At 46.1% G+C, this 21,395-nt stretch overlaps 1 protein-coding gene across 1 annotated transcript; it reads right to left on the bottom strand.

The window, feature by feature from the left end:
• Window positions 1-629: 629 nt before the first annotated feature.
• LOC103017913 (uncharacterized) lies at window positions 630-20,187 on the bottom strand. The gene is made up of 7 exons (XM_057534088.1): window positions 20,030-20,187; window positions 17,234-17,323; window positions 16,497-16,588; window positions 7,580-7,685; window positions 5,116-5,205; window positions 3,035-3,126; window positions 630-935 (listed from the first exon to the last, which is right to left on the bottom strand). Exons 2-7 carry the CDS (start codon window positions 17,301-17,303, stop codon window positions 753-755), a joined length of 633 nt encoding a protein of 210 aa, XP_057390071.1. The 5' UTR covers window positions 17,304-17,323; window positions 20,030-20,187; the 3' UTR covers window positions 630-752.
• Window positions 20,188-21,395: the final 1,208 nt, after the last annotated feature.

Genomic DNA, 21,395 nt, shown 5'->3' on the forward strand with positions numbered 1-21,395 from the left:
CCTCTGTTCTCTTATCTTGGAAAGATGGATAATAACAGAACCAGCCATATGGTTGTGAGAATTAAGTGGATCAAAATGTGTAAAGACATTAGCTCAGTGCCTACCACATGGTCAGTGCTCGAAGGTTCATCATTCTAAATATTTGTGTAAAAATGGAGGAGATCCTAGTCAATGGGAGAGAGATACAGAATTGAAGAGTACATTTATTCACTCATGTATTCATTACAGCCTGGTGCCAGGGCTAAATTAACATAACAGACCTGGTCAGTTGTGGACACAATATCCATTCTCCTCTGCTGTAATAATAGAAGCTATTAGGTGAGCACAGGACTACACTTTCCAGCATCTCTTGCAGCTAGATGTGGTCATGTGACTATGTTCTGGCCAATGAGGTTTAAGGAAAAGTGATCTGGGCATCTTGTAGGAGTTGCCCTTTGAAGGACTAAAGTGTGTCTTCCCCTTCCCTCATCCTCCTCCCCTTCCCCTGAGCCACAATTTGGACAGGCTGTGGTGGGTGAGCCCTCTCCAGCCACGTGGCACAGAGCACCAAGGTCAAAGGACCTTGGCTACCCAACTCCACGGGGATGCAACACCCCAGCCCTGGGAGTTTTACACACAGACCACAATCATGAGAGAGACATCAAGTTTGGTTTATTTAAGCAGTTGTATTTGGGGATTTTACATCACAGTAGACCAGCATGCATGATTCCAGGGTGCTGAGGCAAGAGCAGGAAGCAGAGGGAGCTCAGGTATTAGGAAGCAGTGACAAAGCTGAGACAGCACAGGGGACATTCACACACCTTGATTTCACGAAACTCTAACACAGGCAGAGGCACAAAGGTGCAATTTGGGTCAGGTTTCGAAGGTTCAGGAGGAAATTGGGAATCAGAGTCAGAGTCATCCGGTTCCAAGTAATAGGTGAAGCAAACACTTGGCTGGAAGGACAGAGAACAGAGAAGAAAGAAGAGAACGTTAGTGTCACACTAGTGACATTTTGGGGTCAGATCATTCTTTCGGGGAAGGGGGGCATCCTGTACATTGCAGGATGTTGAGCATCTTCTCCGGCCTCTACCCACCAGGTACCAGCAGCGCCATCCCTGTAGCTGTAACAAAGAAAAATTTTCCAGACACTGAAGGTGTCCCCTGGGGGATAAACTGCCTGTGGTTGAGAATAGCTGCCTCACCCCATACTTCTGTTCTTGTGGTTGGGGACAGGTAGGGAACTTCTACCACCCATGGGCATGTGGCCCAGGTTGAGAGTTTTAGGGTTCTCATCTCCTAAGCTGATGATTGGTTCATTGGTGAGCACAGGACCCGAAATGAACCAATCAGAATGCTGTTTCTAGATTATTTGGTTCATCTACAGTGTCTCCCCACTGATATCTCATTAGTTAGTTGCATGGGGAAAACAAAAATCAGAAAGTATTCAGTGGAGAAAAGGGACAAGCATCTCAGCTGAGTGGATCAAAATTCGTATCACCAACGATGGCAGACAGACCTAGGGTGCATCTAGATGTGATGTCCTGAGAAGGATGGGGCATCACTTAGGTGGTATTCCAGAGATCATAGCTTATCCTGAATGTCATTAGGGGGACAGCGTAAAACACAAACAAGCAAAGAAATGAAACCAAACAGAACCAAAAAAGCAATCGACATTGTACGAGGTGTGACTCTGATCTTCAGACTCATCAGTATCATAAGAGGCAAAGAAAGACGGAGGGGATTTTCCAGCTTAAAGAGACTAAAGATACATTACTAAGCACTATACCTGTCCTTACACAGGACCTTGCATAGGAGGAAAAAGAACACCAAGCAGACAGTATGTAGTAAATTAACAAACCTGGAATATGGACAGCAGATGTGACGAAAGTGTGTATCAGGGTTAAAAGCCCAGAGGTGAAAACATACCAACAGTAGGGTAAGAGAATATTCTATTTCTAAGGTGATACACAGGGGAGAATAGTTTTATATATATATATTCCTATAGGAATATATATGAATATATATATAATATGAGAAAACATGAAAATAGAAAACATGATAACAATCGGTGAATTTGGATGATCTTTGTACTGTTTTTTTTAAAAAAATCTTTGATTGTCATATTATTTTCTAATAAGAAGATTTTTTAAAGAGTCCTCCCTGGGACTGCTGCAGGCTCTAATAGGAAAGGCGTTCTTGCGAGCATCCTGACCCTGTGCCTCCCCTGACCTCTCCCCGTGGCCCCCCTGGTTCCCCATCAGGGCCGCTCCAAGCTCCGCTCCTGCCTGTTAAGAATCCCAGAGACAGAGCAGATGCCTTATTGGCCAAGGTTGAGTCAACGTGCCCAGCCGGGAACCTATCATGGGGAACCTTGGCATTGCTGGCTCTGATTGGTCAGGGGCGTACCTGGAGCTGGTCTGAGGATGGGATCAGATCCATCCATAGTGCATGGAGACAGGTGGTCCCCCAAGAAAAACCAAGGGTGTTAGTAGGAGAAGGAGGAATGGTATCCAGGTGGACAAATCCATAGCTGCCTGCCTCAGCAGGGACCGTTCCCTAATTCATTCCTCCATTTAATCAGCCCACCTGCATACAGTGCCTACCGCTGGTTACATCTGTTCTATGCACAGGGATATGTCATTGAACAACAGAGCAGGTTCCTGCCCCCGCCCCCCCCCCCCCAGAACTACTCTAGTAGGGAAGACAGATGATGAACACACAGATAGAAGGTATGCTGTCAGGTAGCAATAATTACTCTGAAAAAAATTCAGCAAGGCAGGGGGTTAGATCCAGATGGGGAGGAAGTGTCCAAGGGAGGCTTCATGGAGGAGGTGACATTGGAGCAGAGGCAGGGATTAGGAAAGAGAAGGAGGCAGGAAAGAGGGCAGCATCTTCAAGGAAAACCATCCCCCAGAGGGTGGGGCCACATCCTTGGGGGAACAGGGGCACCCAGCCACCCAAGCGTCTCTGCTGGGCAGAGAGGCTGGCAGATGTGCCTGAGCTCTCAGAATCCAGGGGCTTCTGGTTGAAGGGAGGAAACAAGCAGGCTTACCATGGGACAGATCGGCAGGACTCTGAATGACAGTCTTCCCTTCATTCCAGTGGACTTCTTTCGTGGCTCATCAGGGTTCTCAGAAAGCAGGGCTGAGAGAGGAGGAAAGACTCATGAGGCCATTTTGCCCTCTGAGGCTTGAGAAACTCAATAATAATAAGATCTTCATCATAAAATCATTGACAAGAACTAACATGTGTTGAGTACTTGCTATGTGTCAGGCACTCTTTTACGTATTTTACACATCATAGCTTAATTGATTGTTCATAATAACTCTCTGAGATGGGTACTATATTAATCCAACATTAGAGAGGAAACGAAGGCACAGAGAGGTTAGGACACTTGCTGGAGGTTGCACAGCAGTGCCTGCAGACATGCATTAAATTGCATCCCGAAGGCCCACAGGGAACAGGGAGGGAATGTCAGTGAGTGAAGGGGCTGGGGTAAGACAACAGGGGGCTCTGGAGATGGTGGCCCTGGGGGGCCCGTGTCCAGGAGGAAGGGACAGCTGATATGCAGCTGTCTGTGGGGATGCCTCTGCAGGAAATTGTCTAGTTTCCCCACAGAAGACAGCTGTCTTGATTTAGAGTGAAATCTCCTGATATTTCAAAGCTACCAACAAATCCAGATATTTTCTTAGAAACTCCTACACTCCTGCTGGGAATGGAAATCCGCCTCTCTATGGAGGACCATTCAGTCAAAGTCACCAAATTACAAATGCACATCCTCCTCTGATGCAGCCATTCCCCCTTTTAGACATATTGTCCTGGATATACTCCCCTGTGTGCAATATGACCCAACTATAATCTTATTTCTACTTGCATTTATTGTTTTCCTCAAAGACTGGGAATAACCCGAACGGCCACCTGCAGGAACCAGGTTAAATAAACTACAGTACAGGACAGACAGACCATGGAATGCCAGGCAGCTGAAACACAAACTTGTCATCTTGTGGGGAAGAGTCCCCAAGATGGACAGGAGACACAGGGCTTAAGGTCAAAGACCCCGAGGCCAGACACTTCAAGTCCCAGCATGAGCTAATCATTCATCCTTTTCACCCCTCAGATTTCCCATCTGCAGAATGGGGTAATCACTCTCCTTACCTCACAGAGTTGTGAAGCACGAGTGATTGGGTGCTTGGAAAGCATTGGGACGGTGACTGGAAGATACTAAGTGCCAGGTCAGAATTAAATGAAACAAGACAAAATGGGAACTGGCAGTGGCATATACAGTACACACAGTACATCAGACATAAATACATAGTAACAGATACATACACATCCTTGTCTGTATGCGTGGGCATAGAACATTCTGGAAGATTGGACAAGAAGCTGGAAAGTAGCCACCTCTGGTAAGGGAGTAGGTAGCTAAAAAAGTGGCCTGTATCTTGTTTTGTATGATGGTTACACACAGCTATAGATGTGATGAAATACAAGTAAAAACACACATGGATTGTGCCAATATCCATGGGCTAGTTCTGATGTTGTACTATCATCATATAAAATAAAAATACTTGGGGAAGTGGGATGTAGTGTCCATGGAACTTCTATGTACTATTATGGCAACTTCTTGTGAATATAAAATTATTGCAAAGTAAGATGTTTCAGAAAGGAAACATTACAACAGACCCAGCATCCCTCACTCATGAGGCCAAGCCACCAGCAGGCTCCACAACCTACCCGACTCCTGCCCATCCCCTCAACTAAATCCTTGGGTCAGGCCTCCATCATATCCCAAAAAAATGACCTGGTAGCCCCTAGACCTGGCAACTGGATGCAGGGCTAGTCCAGGCAGGTGACCAGATCACAGAGAGGAGCCCAGATTGATTCCAGCTCCCAGGAGACCCAGGAGACACCCCTGCAGGCTCTGAGCAGGGGAGAGACAGGACACACTGACATGAGGGGATGTCGGGGATGTTCCATCCTGGGTGCCCCTCAGGGCCCTCCCTTCCCAGGAAGAGCCAGTGGAAGATATTTGGGGTTGGGATCAGTCTTCAGCGTCAATACTTCCCCATCAGCCGTGCCCTGCAGACCCTCCCTACTGCCACCTGCACACAGTTTTCCACTCCGTGTGTGTCTCACCTCCTTTCTCCGGCGGCTTGGTCTGCACCTCCTCCGTTTCCTGGCCCTCGATGGTGCTGAGAGGTAGCATCGTGACACCACAGGTGCTCCCTATGGACAGGAGACCAGAGCAGTCACTGTCTGGGCTGGGGACCCAGATGGCCCGGGTGTGAACCCCAGCACTGCTCTCAGGTGTCGGATGGAGTCAGACAGTTCTATCTCCTCCCCAAGTCTCCAGGTCCCCAACATCCAAGGGGAAGTGTTGGCAAAGTCTCCCTCCTAGAGTGGCTTCCAAGGCCCAGTGCGTGATCTGGGGAGAGCATTTGGCACGGCACCTGGCAAGGGCAAGGGCAGGGATCATGGGTCTGGTGTTTATGCCCCTTTAAGAAAAAGAAGAAATATCTTGACACAAAAAGCTGGGACCCTGAAGGTGAATAACAGTTAACTGGATATGAAAAGGGCCTGTGGTGTCTGGCATACAGCAGGCACTAAATAAGTGCGCTCATGGTTAGCATTCCCAGTGCTGTATTTCAGGGCTGTCCTAAGGCTACATTGCAGCTTGACCAAGTGGTTCAGACCAGGACCTCACTTCCCTGGCCTTGGGACCCATTCTGGTACAGGATGCTTAAGTGATTGCCTCTCAGGACTGCTGTGAAGATGAGGGGACCGGTCCACAGACCCCTCACCACAGCCCCCGGGGAGCGGCCAGCACTGCTGCAACGGTGCCTAGCAGCAGGCTCAGCTGTGGGGTCCTGGGGCCCCGCCTGCACCCCAGCTTTACCCTGGGCAGGGCTTGGACCAGTGTGTCTGGAAGGGGTGGGCTGCGGGGGGTTCCAGGCTGCCAGTCACTAGTCAAGAGATTTCAAGGATTAAGTTTGCCAGATTTAACAAAACGACATTACAAGAAATACACAGCAAACTGAGATTTGAATTTCAGATACACAAATCATTTTTTAGTATAAGCATATCCGAACACTGCCTGGGGCATGTCTACATAAAAAGTCATTTTTTACTTAGTTTTCTAAATTATGTTTAAGTATAGGCAAGTCCCATGAAATATTTGGAACATACTTATACTAAAAGGTAATTCATTATTTGTCTTAAATTCAAATTGAAGTAAGCATCCTGTATTTTACCTGGCAAGCCCCGATTCAGGGGTTTTTTAACCTCGTGTGCTGTCAGCTTTCCCGTCCATGAAAATGAGGAAAATAAATGATTAAACATGAGGATTAAATATGATTAAATACACACACACACACACTCAGGACACACTATCTGGTAACTTAGAGTCAAACCTCTTCTTCGAAGCCTTTTTAAGATGCTTAAGAACCATCACAGACTGTCACCCATAATCGTGCAAATATAAGGTGCATCATATAGTGGGACCAGCCGGCCAGGTACACACACACAGAAACGCACATTTTCAGATGAACACTGAGGAAACCAGGGCATAACGACACACCGACATCTGCAGACACATCCAGGGAAATCTGAGACCCCCACTACTCAAGCAGGCAGACCTGCTCGTCAGTACTGAACGCCCCATTCACAGGCAATCCTGCACATGCACACACACACACACACACACACACACACACACACACACTCGGGACACACATAACTGCAGATGCACCAGCTGAAATTACACATCACCCTCCCACACAATTTCCCTGTGGCTGACAATCAGGGCCCAACCCCCCGAGGCTGCCCCTCAAAGATGCGCGCCCCAAACAGGCTTCCTGCCCCCACCCGCAGCACGCAGGCGCACAGAGGCGCTGGAGGCTCAAAAGCTGTTCTCCAAGCGCCCTTCTCATCTGCAAATCTTCTTATTCGTTCTTAGTGAACCCCCAAACCTTTCCGGAGGGGCTCCCCGCTCCTCCTCACCCCTAAAAGGCATGCTCTATGGACTCCCCCCAAAGTCATGTTCCTATGTTTTTATTCGGCCAGTGAGATAACCGAACCCCTGACACCTAACTGGCCTCTCAGGTGTGCAGACCAACTCCCATACCTCCCGCCTCCTCCATCCAACTACAGAGTCCCCCGTCTGCCCCTCCTACTTCCTAAAATCTCGGGACCAGGACCCGGGCTCCTCCCCCACCTGTCCTGGACGGAGTCCCCGCCACCCCTACTACTGACACCCCAGCCTCCTCGGTCCCCTCCACTCTTCCCTCCTCCCAGTGGCCAGAGAAATCCTTGGACCTGGAGTCGCCCCGCGGCTCACGAGGACCTGAGCGTCCCGACCGCCCTCAGGGGAGACGCGGGTTCCTCAAGGGGCCCCACCGCGCGCACCATCGGGTCTCAGGGGCTCCTAGGCAGCAGCTCCTGCGCCCTATTGCCCCGAACGCACCCGCGCGTCCTGGCCAGGCGGTCCCGCCCTCCCCGCAGCGCCATCCGGCCGCCCCCTCCCCCCTCGCCCCCACCCCGCCCCTCGCTGCGCCCCCGCCCCATGGCGCAGACCCTTCAGAGCTGCGGCCTCGGGACTGACCTCCGGACCCGGGTTCTGGCTGGGTCGCTGGGCAGGAGCGGGCGGGCTTGCTCAGTGCTTGTCCTTGGCGCCCGGGTAGCGCTGGTTCCGAAGATGTCCAGGGAATCTGTGGACAAACTCGCAGGAATGAACAGAGCTGAGTCGCTCAGCGTCACGCAAAGCACCCCCCGCCATCCCCGGCCCCAAACACAAGTCAGGTGGTTAAAACAGTCTCTGACACCAGCACAGGTATCTGAGTGTTGGCTGTAATTTTAGTTTTAGGGGGGACGGTCGGGGGCCTCATTCATTAGAGGAACCAATTTAGGAGGTCGCCACGGGCAGGTTTTAACAGAATGAGAATCAGTTATGCAGGTAATAAGGGTAAGTACTGTTTCTAAACTTCTTATTTGAATATGAGGAAATATATGCCGCACACACCTAGAAAGACATGTATGTAGCATGTACACTGGACCCAAACACAAAATACCTTTTATATACTGTAACACACTCACAGTAGTTCAAGAGTTTCCCTCCTTTTTCTAAACATTCTCACACTTTCACCCGTATTGATTTCAGTCTGGCATCTATTCAAAGCAAGATCAGTCACCTTTGTTGTCAAGGATGTCATGGCGAATAGTTTACCCTATCTGGACCATACAGGCTGTGTCACAGCTACTGGACTTTGCAGGAAAGCAGCCCAGACTCTACCTAAGGATGGACGTGGCTGTGCTAATGAGCCCTTATTCACACTACAGGCTGTGGGCTGCATGGCCAGAGTCTGCCCACTCCTGACCTAGAGAATCTTCTGTGCCAGCTCCTTCAGTAGATGAAGCCAAGCTGCTCTCTGGCAAAAGGGCAGTTTGGGCAGAAATGTGAATAGATACACTTTGTTGTTTTTCTTTTTTTTTTTTAATGTCTGAAACATTTATATTAACATATTTCCATACATATTTCCATACAAATACAAATATAAGATTTTTAGAAATTTCATGTAATGTCTGAAACATTTATATTAACATATTTCCATACATATTTCCATACAAATACAAATATAAGATTTTTAGAAATTTCATGTAATGTCTGAAACATTTATATTAACATATTTCCATACATATTTCCATACAAATACAAGATTTTTAGAAATTTCATGTAATGTCTGAAACATTTATATTAACATATTTCCATACATATTTCCATACAAATACAAATATAAGATTTTTAGAAATTTCATGTAATGTCTGAAACATTTATATTAACATATTTCCATACAAATAACCCAATGAAAGTTTAGTATTAGTTGTTTTGTTTGTTTTTTTATACTGCAGGTTCTTATTAGGCATCAGTTTTATACACATCAGTGTATACATGTCAATCCCAATCGCCCAATTCAGCACATCACCATCCCCACCTCATCGCAGTTTTCCCCCCTTGGTGTCCATATGTCCATTCTCTACATCTGTGTCTCAACTTCTGCCCTGCAAACTGGCTCATCTGTACAATTTTTCTACGTTCCACATACATGCATTAACATACGATATTTGTTTTTCTCTTTCTGACTTACTTCACTCTGTATGACAGTCTCTAGATCCATCCACTTCTCAACAAATGACTCAGTTTCGTTCCTTTTTATGGCTGAATAATATTCCATCGTATATATGTACCACAACTTCTTTATCCATTCGTCTGTTGATGGGCATTTAGATTGCTTCCATGACCTGGCTATTGTAAATAGTGCTGCAATGAACATTCGGGTGCACGTGTCTTTTTGAATTACGGTTTTCTCTGGGTATATGCCCAGTAGTGGGATTGCTGGGTCATATGGTAATTCTATTTTTAGTTTTTTAAGGAACCTCCATATTGTTCTCCATAGTGGCTGTATCAATTTACATTCCCACCAACAGTGCAAGAGGGTTCCCTTTTCTCCACACCCTCTCCAGCATTTGTTGTTTGTAGATTTTCTGATGATGCCCATTCTAACAGGAGTGAGGTGATACCTCATTGTAGTTTTGATTTGCATTTCTCTAATAATTAGTGATGTTGAGCATCTTTTCATGTGCTTCGTGGCCGTCTGTATGTCTTCTTTGGAGAAATGTCTATTTAGGTCTTCTGCCCATTTTTGGATTGGGGTGTTTGTTTCTTTGATATTGAGCTGAATGAGCTGTTTATATATTTTGGAGATTAATCCTTTGTCCGTTGATTCATTTGCAAATATTTTCTCCCATTCTGAGGGTTGTCTTTTCGTCTTGTTTATGGTTTCCTTTGCTGTGCAAAAGCTTTGAAGTTTCATTAGGTCCCACTTGTTTATTTTTGTTTTTATTTCCATTACTCTAGGAGGTGGATCAAAAAAGATCTTGCTGTGATTTATGTCAAAGAGTGTTCTTCCTATGTTTTCCTCTAAGAGTTTTATAGTGTCCGGTCTTATATTTAGGTCTCTAATCCATTTTGAGTTTATTTTTGTGTATGGTGTTAGGGAGTATTCTAATTTCATTCTTTTACATGTGGCTGTCCAGTTTTCCCAGCACCACTTATTGAAGAGACTGTCTTTTCTCCATTGTATATCTTTGCCTCCTTTGTCATAGATTAGTTGACCATAGGTGCGTGGGTTAATCTCTGGGCTTTCTATCTTGTTCCATTGATCTATGTTTCTGTTTTTGTGCCAGTACCATATTGTCTTGATTACTGTAGCTTTGTAGTATAGTCTGAAGTCAGGGAGTCTGATTCCTCCAGCTCCATTTTTTTGCCTCAAGACTGCTTTGGCTATTCGGGGTCTTTTGTGTCTCCATACAAATTTTAAGATGATTTGTTCTAGCTCCGTAAAAAATGCCATTGGTAATTTGATAGGGATTGCATTGAATCTGTAGATTGCTTTGGGTAGTATACTCATTTTCACAATGTTGATTCTTCCAATCCAAGAACATGGTATATCTCTCCATCTGTTGGTATCATCTTTAATTTCTTTCATCAGTGTCTTATAGTTTTCTGCATACAGGTCTTTTGTCTCCCTAGGTAGGTTTATTCCTAGGTATTTTATTCTTTTTGTTGCAATGGTAAATGGGAGTGTTTCCATAATTTCTCTTTCAGATTTTTCATCATTAGTGTATAGGAATGCAAGAGATTTCTGTGCATTAATTTTGTAACCTGCAACTTTACCATATTCATTAATTAGCTCTAGCAGTTTTCTGGTGGCAGTTTTAGGATTCTCTATGTATAGTATCATGTCATCCGCAAACAGTGACAGTTTTACTTCTTCTTTTCCAATTTGTATTCCTTTTATTTCTTTTTCTTCTCTGATTGCCGTGGCTAGGACTTCCAGAACTATGTTGAATAATAGTGGTGAGAGTGGACATCCTTGTCTCGTTCCTGATCTTAGAGGAAATGCTTTCAGTTTTTCACCATTGAGAATGATGTTTGCTGTGGGTTTGTCATATATGGCCTTTATTATGTTGAGGTAGGTTCCCTCTATGCCCACTTTCTGGAGAGTTTTTATCATAAATGGGTGTTGAATTTTGTCAAAAGCTTTTTCTGCATCTATTGAGATGATCATATGGTTTTTATTCTTCAATTTGTTAATATGGTGTATCACATTGATTGATTTGCGTATATTGAAGAATCCTTGCATCCCTGGGATAAATCCCACTTGATCGTGGTGTATGATCCTTTTAATGTGTTGTTGGATTCTGTTTGCTAGTATTTTGTTGAGGATTTTTGCATCTATATTCATCAGTGATATTGGTCTGTAATTTTCTTTTTTTGTAGTGTCTTTGTCTGGTTTTGGTATCAGGGTGATTGTGGCCTCATAGAATGAGTTTGGGAGAGTTCCTTCCTCTGCAATTTTTTGGAAGAGTTTGAGAAGGATGGGTGTTAGCTCTTCTCTAAATGTTTGATAGAATTCACCTGTGAAGCCATCTGGTCCTGGACTTTTGTTTGTTGGAAGATTTTTAATCACAGTTTCAATTTCATTACTTGTGATTGGTCTGTTGATATTTTCTGTTTCTTCCTGATTCAGTCTTGGAAGGTTATACCTTTCTAAGAATTTGTCCATTTCTTCCAGGTTGTCCATTTTATTGGCATAAAGTTGCTTGTAGTAGTCTCTTAGGATGTTTTGTATTTCTGCGGTGTCTGTTGTAACTTCTCCTTTTTCATTTCTGATTTTATTGATTTGAGTCCTCTCCCTCTTTTTCTTGATGAGTCTGGCTAATGGCTTATCAATTTTGTTTATCTTCTCAAAGAACCAACTTTTAGTTTTATTGATCTTTGCTATTGTTTTCTTTGTTTCTATTTCATTTATTTCTGCTCTGATCTTTATGATTTCTTTCCTTCTGCTAACTTTGGGTTTTGTTTGTTCTTCTTTCTCTAGTTTCTTTAGGTGTAAAGTTAGATTGTTTTTTTTTTTTTTTTTTTTTTTAAAGTTACCCTGCTCTTTCTTTTTATTTATTTATTTATTTATTTATTTTATTTTTGGCTGTGCTGGGTCTTCCGTTCGTACGAGGGCTTTCTCTAGTTGCGGCAAGCGGGGGCCACTCTTCATCGCGGTGCGGGGACCGCTCTTCATCGCGGTGCGCGGGCCTTTCACTATCGCGGCCCCTCCCGTTGCGGGGCACAGGCTCCAGACGCGCAGGCTCAGCAGCTGTGGCTCACGGGCCCAACCGCTCCGCGGCATGTGGGATCTTCCCAGACCAGGGCTCGAACCCGTGTCTCCTGCATTAGCAGGCAGATTCTCAACCACTGCGCCACCAGGGAAGCCCAGTTAGATTGTTTACTTGAGATTTTTCTTGTTTCTTTAGGTAGGCTTGTATAGCTATAAACTTCCCTCTTAGAACCGCTTTTGCTGCATCCCATAGGTTTTGGGTCGTCGTGTTTTCATTGTCATTTGTCTCTAGGTATTTTTTTATTTCCTGTTTGATTCCTTCAGTGATCTCTTGGTTATTTAGTAACGTATTGTTTAGCCTCCATGTGTTTGTCTTTTTTACGTTTTTTTCCCTGTAATTCATTTCTAATCTCATAGCGTTGTGGTCAGAAAAGATGCTTGATATGATTTCAATTTTCTTAAATTTACTGAGGCTTGATTTGTGACCCAAGATGTGATCTATCCTGGAGAATGTTCCGTGTGCACTTGAGAAGAACGTGTAATCTGCCGTTCTTGGATGGAATGTCCTATATATATCAATTAAATCTATCTGGTCTATTGTGTCATTTAAAGCTTCTGTTTCCTTATTTATTTTCATTTTGGATGATCTGTCCATTGGTGTAAGTGAGGTGTTAAAGTCCCCCACTATTATTGTGTTACTGTCGATTTCCTCTTTTATAGCTGTTAGCAGTTGCCTTATGTATTGAGGTGCTCCTATGTTGGGTGCATATATATTTATAATTGTTATATCTTCTTCTTGGATTGATCCCTGGATCATTATGTAGTGTCCTTCCTTGTCTCTTGTAACATTCTTTATTTTAAAGTCTATTTTATCTGATATGAGTATAGCTACTCCAGCTTTCTTTTGATTTCCATTTGCATGGAATATCTTTTTCCATCCCCTCACTTTCAGTCTGTATGTGTCCCTAGGTCTGAAGTGGGTCTCTTGTAGACAGCATATATATGGGTCTTGTTTTTGTATCCATTCAGCCAGTCTATGTCTTTTGGTTGGGGCATTTAATCCATTCACGTTTAAGGTAATTATCGATATGTATGTTCCTATGACCATTTTCTTAATTGTTTTGGGTTTGTTTTTGTAGGTCCTTTTCTTCTCTTGTGTTTCCCACTTAGAGAAGTTCCTTTAGCATTTGTTGTAGAGCTGGTTTGGTGGTGCTGAATTCTCTTAGCTTTTGCTTGTCTGTAAAGCTTTTGATTTCTCCATCAAATCTAAATGAGATCCTTGCTGGGTAGAGTAATCTTGGTTGTAGGTTCTTCCCTTTCATCACTTTTAAGTATTTCATGCCACTCCCTTCTGGCTTTCAGAGTTTCTGCTGAGAAATCAGCTGTTAACCTTATGGGGGTTCCCTTGTATGTTATTTGTCGTTTTTCCCTTGCTGCTTTCAATAATTTTTCTTTGTCTTTAATTTTTGCCACTTTGATTACTATGTGTCTCGGCGTGTTTCTCCTTGGGTTTATTCTGTATGGGACTCTCTGCGCTTCCTGGACTTGGGTGGCTATTTCCTTTCCCATGTTAGGGAAGTTTTCGATTATAATCTCTTCAAATATTTTCTCTGGTCCTTTCTCTCTCTCTTCTCCTTCTGGGACCCCTATAATGCGAATGTTGTTGCATTTAATGTTGTCCCAGAGGTCTCTTAGGCTGTCTTCATTTCTTTTTATTCTTTTTTCTTTAGTCTGTTCCACAGCAGTGAATTCCACCATTCTGTCTTCCAGGTCACTTATCCGTTCTTCTGCCTCAGTTATTCTGCTATTGATTCCTTCTAGTGTAGTTTTCATTTCAGTTATTGTATTGGTCATCTCTGTTTGTTTGTTCTTTAATTCTTCTAGGTCTTTGTTAATCATTTCTTGCATCTTCTCAATCTTTGCCTCCATTCTTATTCCGAGGTCCTGGATCATCTTCACTATCATTATTCTGAATTCTTTTTCTGGAAGGTTGCCTATCTCCACTTCATTTAGTTGTTTTTCTGGGGTTTTTTCTTGTTCCTTCATCTGGTACATAGCCCTCTGCCTTTTCATCTTCTCTGTCTTTCTGTAACTGTCTGTTGTTTTTCTTTTAAAAAAGAAATACTTTATGAAGATATGGATCCTGAGAGTCGAAAGAGTGTAATATAAAAATAGCCACTGAGTCTTGATTATGTACAAAATTTGAAATAACAACCTTAAAAAAGCTCTCATGAGCCTTGGGTTTCTCTCCTATACATTGGGGATCATATTAGTTCCTATTTCTTGGACTCTGGTGAAGGTTACACGAGATCATCTATATAAAGTGTTCAGCTCCATACCTGACAGGTGCAAAGTGCCCAGGAAATGTTAGCATTTATCTAACATTATCAGTAACCAACTGGTTAATCTGCCCCAGGCAGAGGGGGGTGTCCTGCAGGAAGGGCACTGGCCACCCTGAGATTCAAACTGCCCAGAGGACCGTGCATGGAGCCAAGAGTCTCCAAGAGCCATTGACAAGATGTTCCATCTGGCTGTGCTTCTTCAGTGTCTCACAGCACCAAGCCCACAACCTCACTTTCTGGGGGCTATGCTCTGTGATAATTCTGATAACCTAAGAGATCTAACCCAGTCCTGAGACAGACCCTTCTGTGACCATGGAAATATTCTGTATCTGCAGTGTCCAGTGCGGTAGGCACTGGCCACATCTGGCCACTTAAACCTGCCCTGAGCGGCTGAGAAACCGTGTTTTGAATTTTTTTTAAGATTGATTCATTTACATTGAAGTAGCCTCATGCAGTTAGTTAGTGATTACTATGTTGCAGAGCAAGAAAATTATACCTGAACTCCTTCTCACATGCAAAACCTCATGTGCATCTAGATGTGATGTCTTGAGAAGGACAGGGCATCACTTAGGTGGTATTGAAGAGATCATAGCTTACCCTGAATCTCATTAGGGGGAAAGGGTCAAAACAACAACAGAAACAACAAAGTAAAAAGCCATCAATATGGGGCAGGGTGTGACTCTGGTCTTCAAAATCGTCAGTGTTATAAGAGGCAAAGAAGGGCTGAGGGGATTTTCCAGCTTAAAGAGACTAAAGATACATTACTAAGAAACCTAGACGAGACCTTGTGTAAGAGGAAAAAGAAAGTCAAAAAGACATTAGGTGTTAAACTAACAAACCAGGAATATGGACATTAGATTAGATGAAAGTGCATGTAAGAGTTAAAAGCCCAAAGGTTACAACAGTCTCACACTTACCAAAGAGAATATTCTATTTCTAAGGCCATACACACTGAGGAATACATATGTATATTATATATAATGTACATTATATATATATGAGAAAACATGCAAATAGAAAAAGTGTTAACAACTGGTGAATTTGGATGATCTTTGTACTGCTTTGTAAAATCTGTGACTCTTAAATTTTTTTTTCTAATAAGATTTCTAGAGAGTCCTCCCTGGGACTGCTGTAGGCTCTAATAGGAAAGGCGTTCTTGAGAGCATCCTGACCCTGTGCCTCCTCTGACCTCTCCCCGCGGCACCCCTGGTTCCCCATCAGGGCTGCTCCAAAAACTCCCCTCCCACCTGTTAAGAATCCCAGAGACAGAGCAGATGCCTCAGTGGCTAAGGTTGAGTCACCTGCCCAGCCTGGAACCAATCATAGGGAACCTTGGCATTGCCGGCTCTGATTGGTCAGGGGCATACCTGGAGCTGGTCTGAGGATGGGATCAGATCCATCCATAGTGCATGGAGACAGGTGGTCCCCCAAGAAAAACCAAGGGTGTTAGTAGGAGAAGGAGGAATGGTATCCAGGTGGACAAAGCCACAGCTGCCTGCCTCAGCAGGGACCGTTCCCTAATTCATTCCTCCATTTAATCAGCCCATGTGTATACAGTGCTTACCGCTGGTTACATCTGTTCTACACACAGGGGTATGTCATTGAAGAACAGAGGAGGTTCCTGCCCCCAAGAACTACTCTAGTAGGGAAGACAGACGATGAACACACAGATACAGGTACGCTCTCAGGTAGCAATAATTACTCTGGAAAAACTTCAGCAAGGCAAGGGGGTTGGAGAGAAATGGAGAAAAAGTGAGCAAGGGAAGCTTCATGGAGGAGGTGACATTGGAGCAGAGGCAGGAAGTAGGAAAGAAAAGAAGGCAGGAAAGAGGGCAGCATCTTCAAGGAAAACTATCCCCCACAAGATGGGGCCATATCCGGGATGAAAGATGGAGAAAGGGGCACCCAGCCACCCAAGGGTCTCTGCTGGGCAGAGATGGTGGTGGATGTACCTGACTTCTCAGAACCCAGGGGCCTCTGGCCAAAGGGAGGAAACAAGCAGACTTACCACAGGACAGAACGGCAGGACTCTGAATAACATTGTTCCCCTCATTCTGATGGGCTTCTTTGGTGGATCATCAGGGTTCTCAGAAAGCAGGACTGAGGGAGGAGGAAAGAGGCATGAGGCCATCTTGCCCTCTGAGGCTTGAGAAACTCAATAATAATAAAATCTTCATCATGGAACCACTGACAAGAGCTAATATATGTGGAGTACTTGCTTTGTGCCAGGCATGCATTTAAGTATTTTACACGTATTATCTTTTTTGGTTCTTCATAATAACTCTCTGAAATGGCTACTCTCATCATCCCACTTTAGAGATGAGGAAACCAAGGCACAGAGAGGTTAGGACACTTGCTGGAGGTTGCACAGCAGTGCCTGCAGACATGCATTAAATTGCATCCTGAAGGCCCACAGGGAACAGACAGGGAATGTCAGTGAGTGAAGGGGCTGGGGTAAGACAACAGGGGTGTCCAGGCCACAAAAAGAAGCTCCAATTCATTCAGCTCCCAGGAGACACCGCTGTAGGCTCTGAACAGGGGAGAGACAGGACGCACTGACATGAGGGGATGTCAGGGAGGTTCCATCCTGGGTGCCCCTCAGGGCCCTCCCTCCGCAGCAGGAGCCAGTGGGAGATATTTGGGGTTGGGATCAGTCTTCAGTGTCAATACTTCCCCATCAGCCGTGCCCTGGAGGCCCTCCCCACCGCCACCTGCACACAGTTTTCCACTCCGTGTGTGTCTCACCTCCTTTCTCGGGCGGCTTGGTCTGCACCTCCTCCGTTTCCTGGCCCTCGATGGTGCTGAGAGGTAGCATCGTGACACCACAGCTGCTCCCTATGGACAGGAGACCAGAGCAGTCAGTGCCTGGGCTGGGGACCCAGATGGCCCGGGTGTGAACCCCAGCACCGCTCTCAGGTGTCGGATGGACTCAGACAGCTCCATCTCCTCCCCAAGTCTCCAGGCCCCCAACATCCAAGGGGAGTGTTGGCAATGCCTCCCTCTAGTGTTCTTCCAAGGCCCAGTGTGTGATTTGGGGAGAGCGATTGCCATGGCATCTGGCAAGGGCAGGGGTCATGGGTCTGGGGTTTATGACCATTTAAACAATGAAGAAATATTACCTTTTTAAAAAAACTTTTTATTTTATATTGGAGTAGAGCCGATTAACAATGTGATAGTTTCAGGTGTACAGCAAAGCGACTCAGCCATACACATACATGTATCCATTCTCCCCCAAACTCCCCTCCCATCCAGGCTGCCACATAACATTGAGCAGAGTTCCCTGTGATATACAGTAGGTCTTTGTTGGTTATCCATTTTAAATATGGCAGTGTGTACATGTCAATTCCAAACCCACCAACTATCCCTTCCCCACTGGTAACCATAGGTTCATTCTCTAAGTCTGTGAGTCTGTTTCTGTATTGTAAATAAGTAAAAATGAAGAAATATTATGCCACAAAAAGCTGGGACCCTGAAGGTGAATGTCAGTTAACTGAGTATCAAAAGGTCCTCTGGTGTCTGGCATACAGCAGACACTCAATAGGTGCACCTCATGGCCATCATTCCTAGTGTGATATTTCAGCCCTGTCCTAAGGCTACAAGGCAGCTTGACCAAATGGTTCAGACCAGGACCTTGCTTCCCTGGCCTCAGGGGCCCCATTCTGGTACAGGATGCTTAAGTCTTAAGTCTTAAGACTGACCCTCAGGACTGCTGTGAAGACGAGGGGGCCGGTCCACAGACCCCTCACCACAGCCCCTGGGGAGGGGCCAGCACTGCAGCAACGGTGCCTAGCAGCAGGCTCAGCTGTGGGGTCCTGGGGCCCCGCCTGCACCCCAGCTTTACCCTGGGCGGGACTTGGGCCAGTGTGTCTGGAGGGTGCACTGAGGGGTTCCAGCCTGCCGGTCACTAGCCGAGAGATCTCAAGGATCAAGCTCGCCAGATTTAACAACAACAAGATTACAAGAAATACACAGCAAACTGAGATTTGAATTTCAGATACACAAATCATTTTTTACCATAAGTATGTTCAAACACTGCGTGGGTCATGTCTACATAAAAATCATTTTTTATTTATTTTGATAAATTATGTTTAAGTATAGGTAAGTCCCATGAAATATTCAGGATATACTTATACTAAAAGGTAATTCATTATTTATCTGAAATTCAAATTTAAGCAGGTGTCCTGTATTTTACCTGCAATCCCTGATTCAGGGGTTATTTAACCTCTTGCGCTGTCAGCTTTCCCCTCATGAAAATGAGGACTATAAATACTAAACCTGAGGATTAAATATGATTAAATACACAGCCACACTCAGAACACACTGTCTGGTAACTTAGAGTCAAACCTCTCCCTCTAAGCCTTTTTAAAGAATAAGACCCATCACAGACTCTCACACATAATCGTGCAAATAAAGGTGCGTCAAAGGGCGGGAACACCCGGTCAGATAGACACACACAAAATTGTTAAGGACACACATTTTCAGATGAACACTGGGGAAACCAGGGCATAATGACACAAACACATCTGCAGACACACTCCAGGGAAACTCAGAGACCCTCGCATCCCCCGTGGACAGGCGTGCTTGTCAGTACTGAATGCCCTCCTCACAGGCAGTCCTGGACATGCACACACACACACACACACACACACACACACTCGGGGCACACACAACTGCAGACGCAGAAGCTGAAAATACACATCACCCTCTCCAATACAATTTCCCTCTGGCTGGCACCCAGGGCCCACCCCCAGTTTCACCCAGGGTCCATCCCCCCGAGGCTGCCCCGCAAAGATGCGCGCCCCAAACAGGCTCCCTGCCCCCACCCGCAGCACGCAGGCGCACAGAAGCGCTGGCGGCTCAAAAGCTGTTTTCCAAAGGCCCTTCTCATCTGCAAACCTCTTATGCGTCTCAGCGAACCCCCCAACACAACCGGACGGGCTCCCCCCGCTCCTCATCCCTCAAACTACCCTCTGGACCCCCTGCAGTATCATTTTCCGATTCTCTACTTGGCCGGTTCGCCACCTGACCCCCCGATACCCGAGCGGCCTCTCTGGTGTGCAGAGCAAACCTGTTCCGTCCGCCTCCTCCATCCAACTCCAAAGTCCCCCGTCCGCCCCTCCTGCCCCCTAAACCTCAGGACCAGGACCCGGGCGCCTCCCCCACCTGTCCTGGACGGAGTCCCCGCCACCCCTACTACTGACACCCCAGCCTCCTCTGTCCCCTCCACTCTTCCCTCCTCCCAGTGGCCAGAGAAATCCTCGGACCTGGAGTCGCCCCGCGGCTCACGAGGACCTGAGCGTCCCGACCGCCCTCAGGGGAGACGCGGGCTCCTCAAGGGGCCCCACCGCGCGCACCGTCGGGTCTCAGGGGCTCCTAGGCAGCAGCTCCTGCGCCCCACTCCCCAGAATTCACCCGCGCGTCCTCCCTGGGCGCGCCGCCCTCCCCGCGGAGACCCCGCAGCGCCGTCCCGCCGCCCCCCGCCCCGCGCTGCGCCCCCGCCCCATGCCGCACACCCTTCGGAGCTGCGGCCGCGGGACTGACCTCCGGACCCGGGTTCCGGCTGCGCCGCTGGGCAGGAGCGGGCGGGCTTGCTCAGTGCTTGTCCTTGGCGCCCGCGCAGCGCTGGCTCCGGAGATGCCCGGGGACGCGGTGGACAAACTCGCGCGAATGAACGGGGCTGAGCTGCTCGGCGACACGCACACCCCCCAACCCCCGCCCGCAAACACAAGTCAGGTGGTTAAAACTGTCTCTGACACCAGCACAGGCGTCAGAGTGTTCGCTGCGATTCCGTTGTTAGTGGGGAGGGTCGGGGGCCTCTTCGTCCTCGTTCGTTAGGGAAAGCAATTTAGGAGGTCGCCCTGGGTAGGTCTTTAGTGGTTGAGAATTACTTGTGCAGGTAATAAGAGTACCTAGTATTTCTAAACTTGTTCTTCGAATATGAACAAACACACGCCACACACGGAGGAACACATGTATGTAGCATGTGCCCTGGACTCAAACACAAAATATCTTTTACACTGTGCATCACAGTTGCAATAGTTCACGATTTTCCTTCCTTTTTCTAACCATTCTCACACCTTCTCCCGTATTGATTTCAGTTTGGCATCTATTCGAAGCAAGGTCAGTCACCTTTCTTGTCAAGGATGTCATGGCAAATACTTTAGAATTCTGGGCCATCGGGTCTGTGTAGCAGCTACTCCGCTTTGCATGAAAGCAGCCCGGACATTAGGTAAGGAATGGGTGTACTTGTGGCAATGAGCCCTTATTTACACAACAGGCTGTGAGCTGGATGACCAGAGTCTGCCCATCCCTGACCTAGAGAATTTTCTGTACCAGACCCTGCAGTAGATAAAGCCAAGCTGCTCTCTGGCAAAAGGGCCGTTTGAGCAGAAAACTGAATGGGCATGTCTTTAAAAAAAAGAAATGTTTTATGAAAATAATATTGAAAAAATATTGTAATATTGAATCCTGTGAATTGAAAGAGCATAGTATACAAATAGGCACATAGTCTTGAATTTGGTAGAAAAATTTAAACGATAGTGTTTTGGAAAAGCTCATGAGAGCCTCGCTTTTATCTCCTATAAAATGGGGATCATATTAGTTCCTATTTCCTAGGACTCTGGTGAAGAGTAAATGAGATCATTTATGTAAAGTGCTCAGCACCATACCTGACAGGTGGAAAGTACCCAGGAAATGTTAGCATTTATCTACATTATCAGTAACCAACTGGTTAATCTGCCCCAGGCAGAGGGGTTGTCCTGCGGGCAGGGCACTGGCCATGCTGAGACTCAAACTGCCCAGAGGACCGTGCATGGAGCCAGGAGTCTCCAAGAGCCATTGATAAGATGCTCTGTCTGGCTGTGCTTCTTCAGTCTCTCACAGCACCAAGCCCACATCCTCACTTTCT

This window comes from Balaenoptera acutorostrata, chromosome 19 (assembly GCF_949987535.1).
Source record: "Balaenoptera acutorostrata chromosome 19, mBalAcu1.1, whole genome shotgun sequence".
Taxonomy (NCBI): domain Eukaryota; kingdom Metazoa; phylum Chordata; class Mammalia; order Artiodactyla; family Balaenopteridae; genus Balaenoptera; species Balaenoptera acutorostrata.

Bases quoted from the DNA above. Each gene is read 5' to 3' on its own strand.
- LOC103017913 (XM_057534088.1), bottom strand. From the start codon at position 17,303: ATGCTACCTCTCAGCACCATCGAGGGCCAGGAAACGGAGGAGGTGCAG. The intron at 16,589-17,233 runs GTGAGACACACA...CTCCTCCCTCAG, and splicing joins CAAGCCGCCCGAGAAAGGAG to TCCTGCTTTCTGAGAACCCT. The intron at 7,686-16,496 runs GTAAGTCTGCTT...GTTTGTCCACAG, and splicing joins TCCTGCCGTTCTGTCCTGTG to ATTCCCTGGACATCTTCGGA.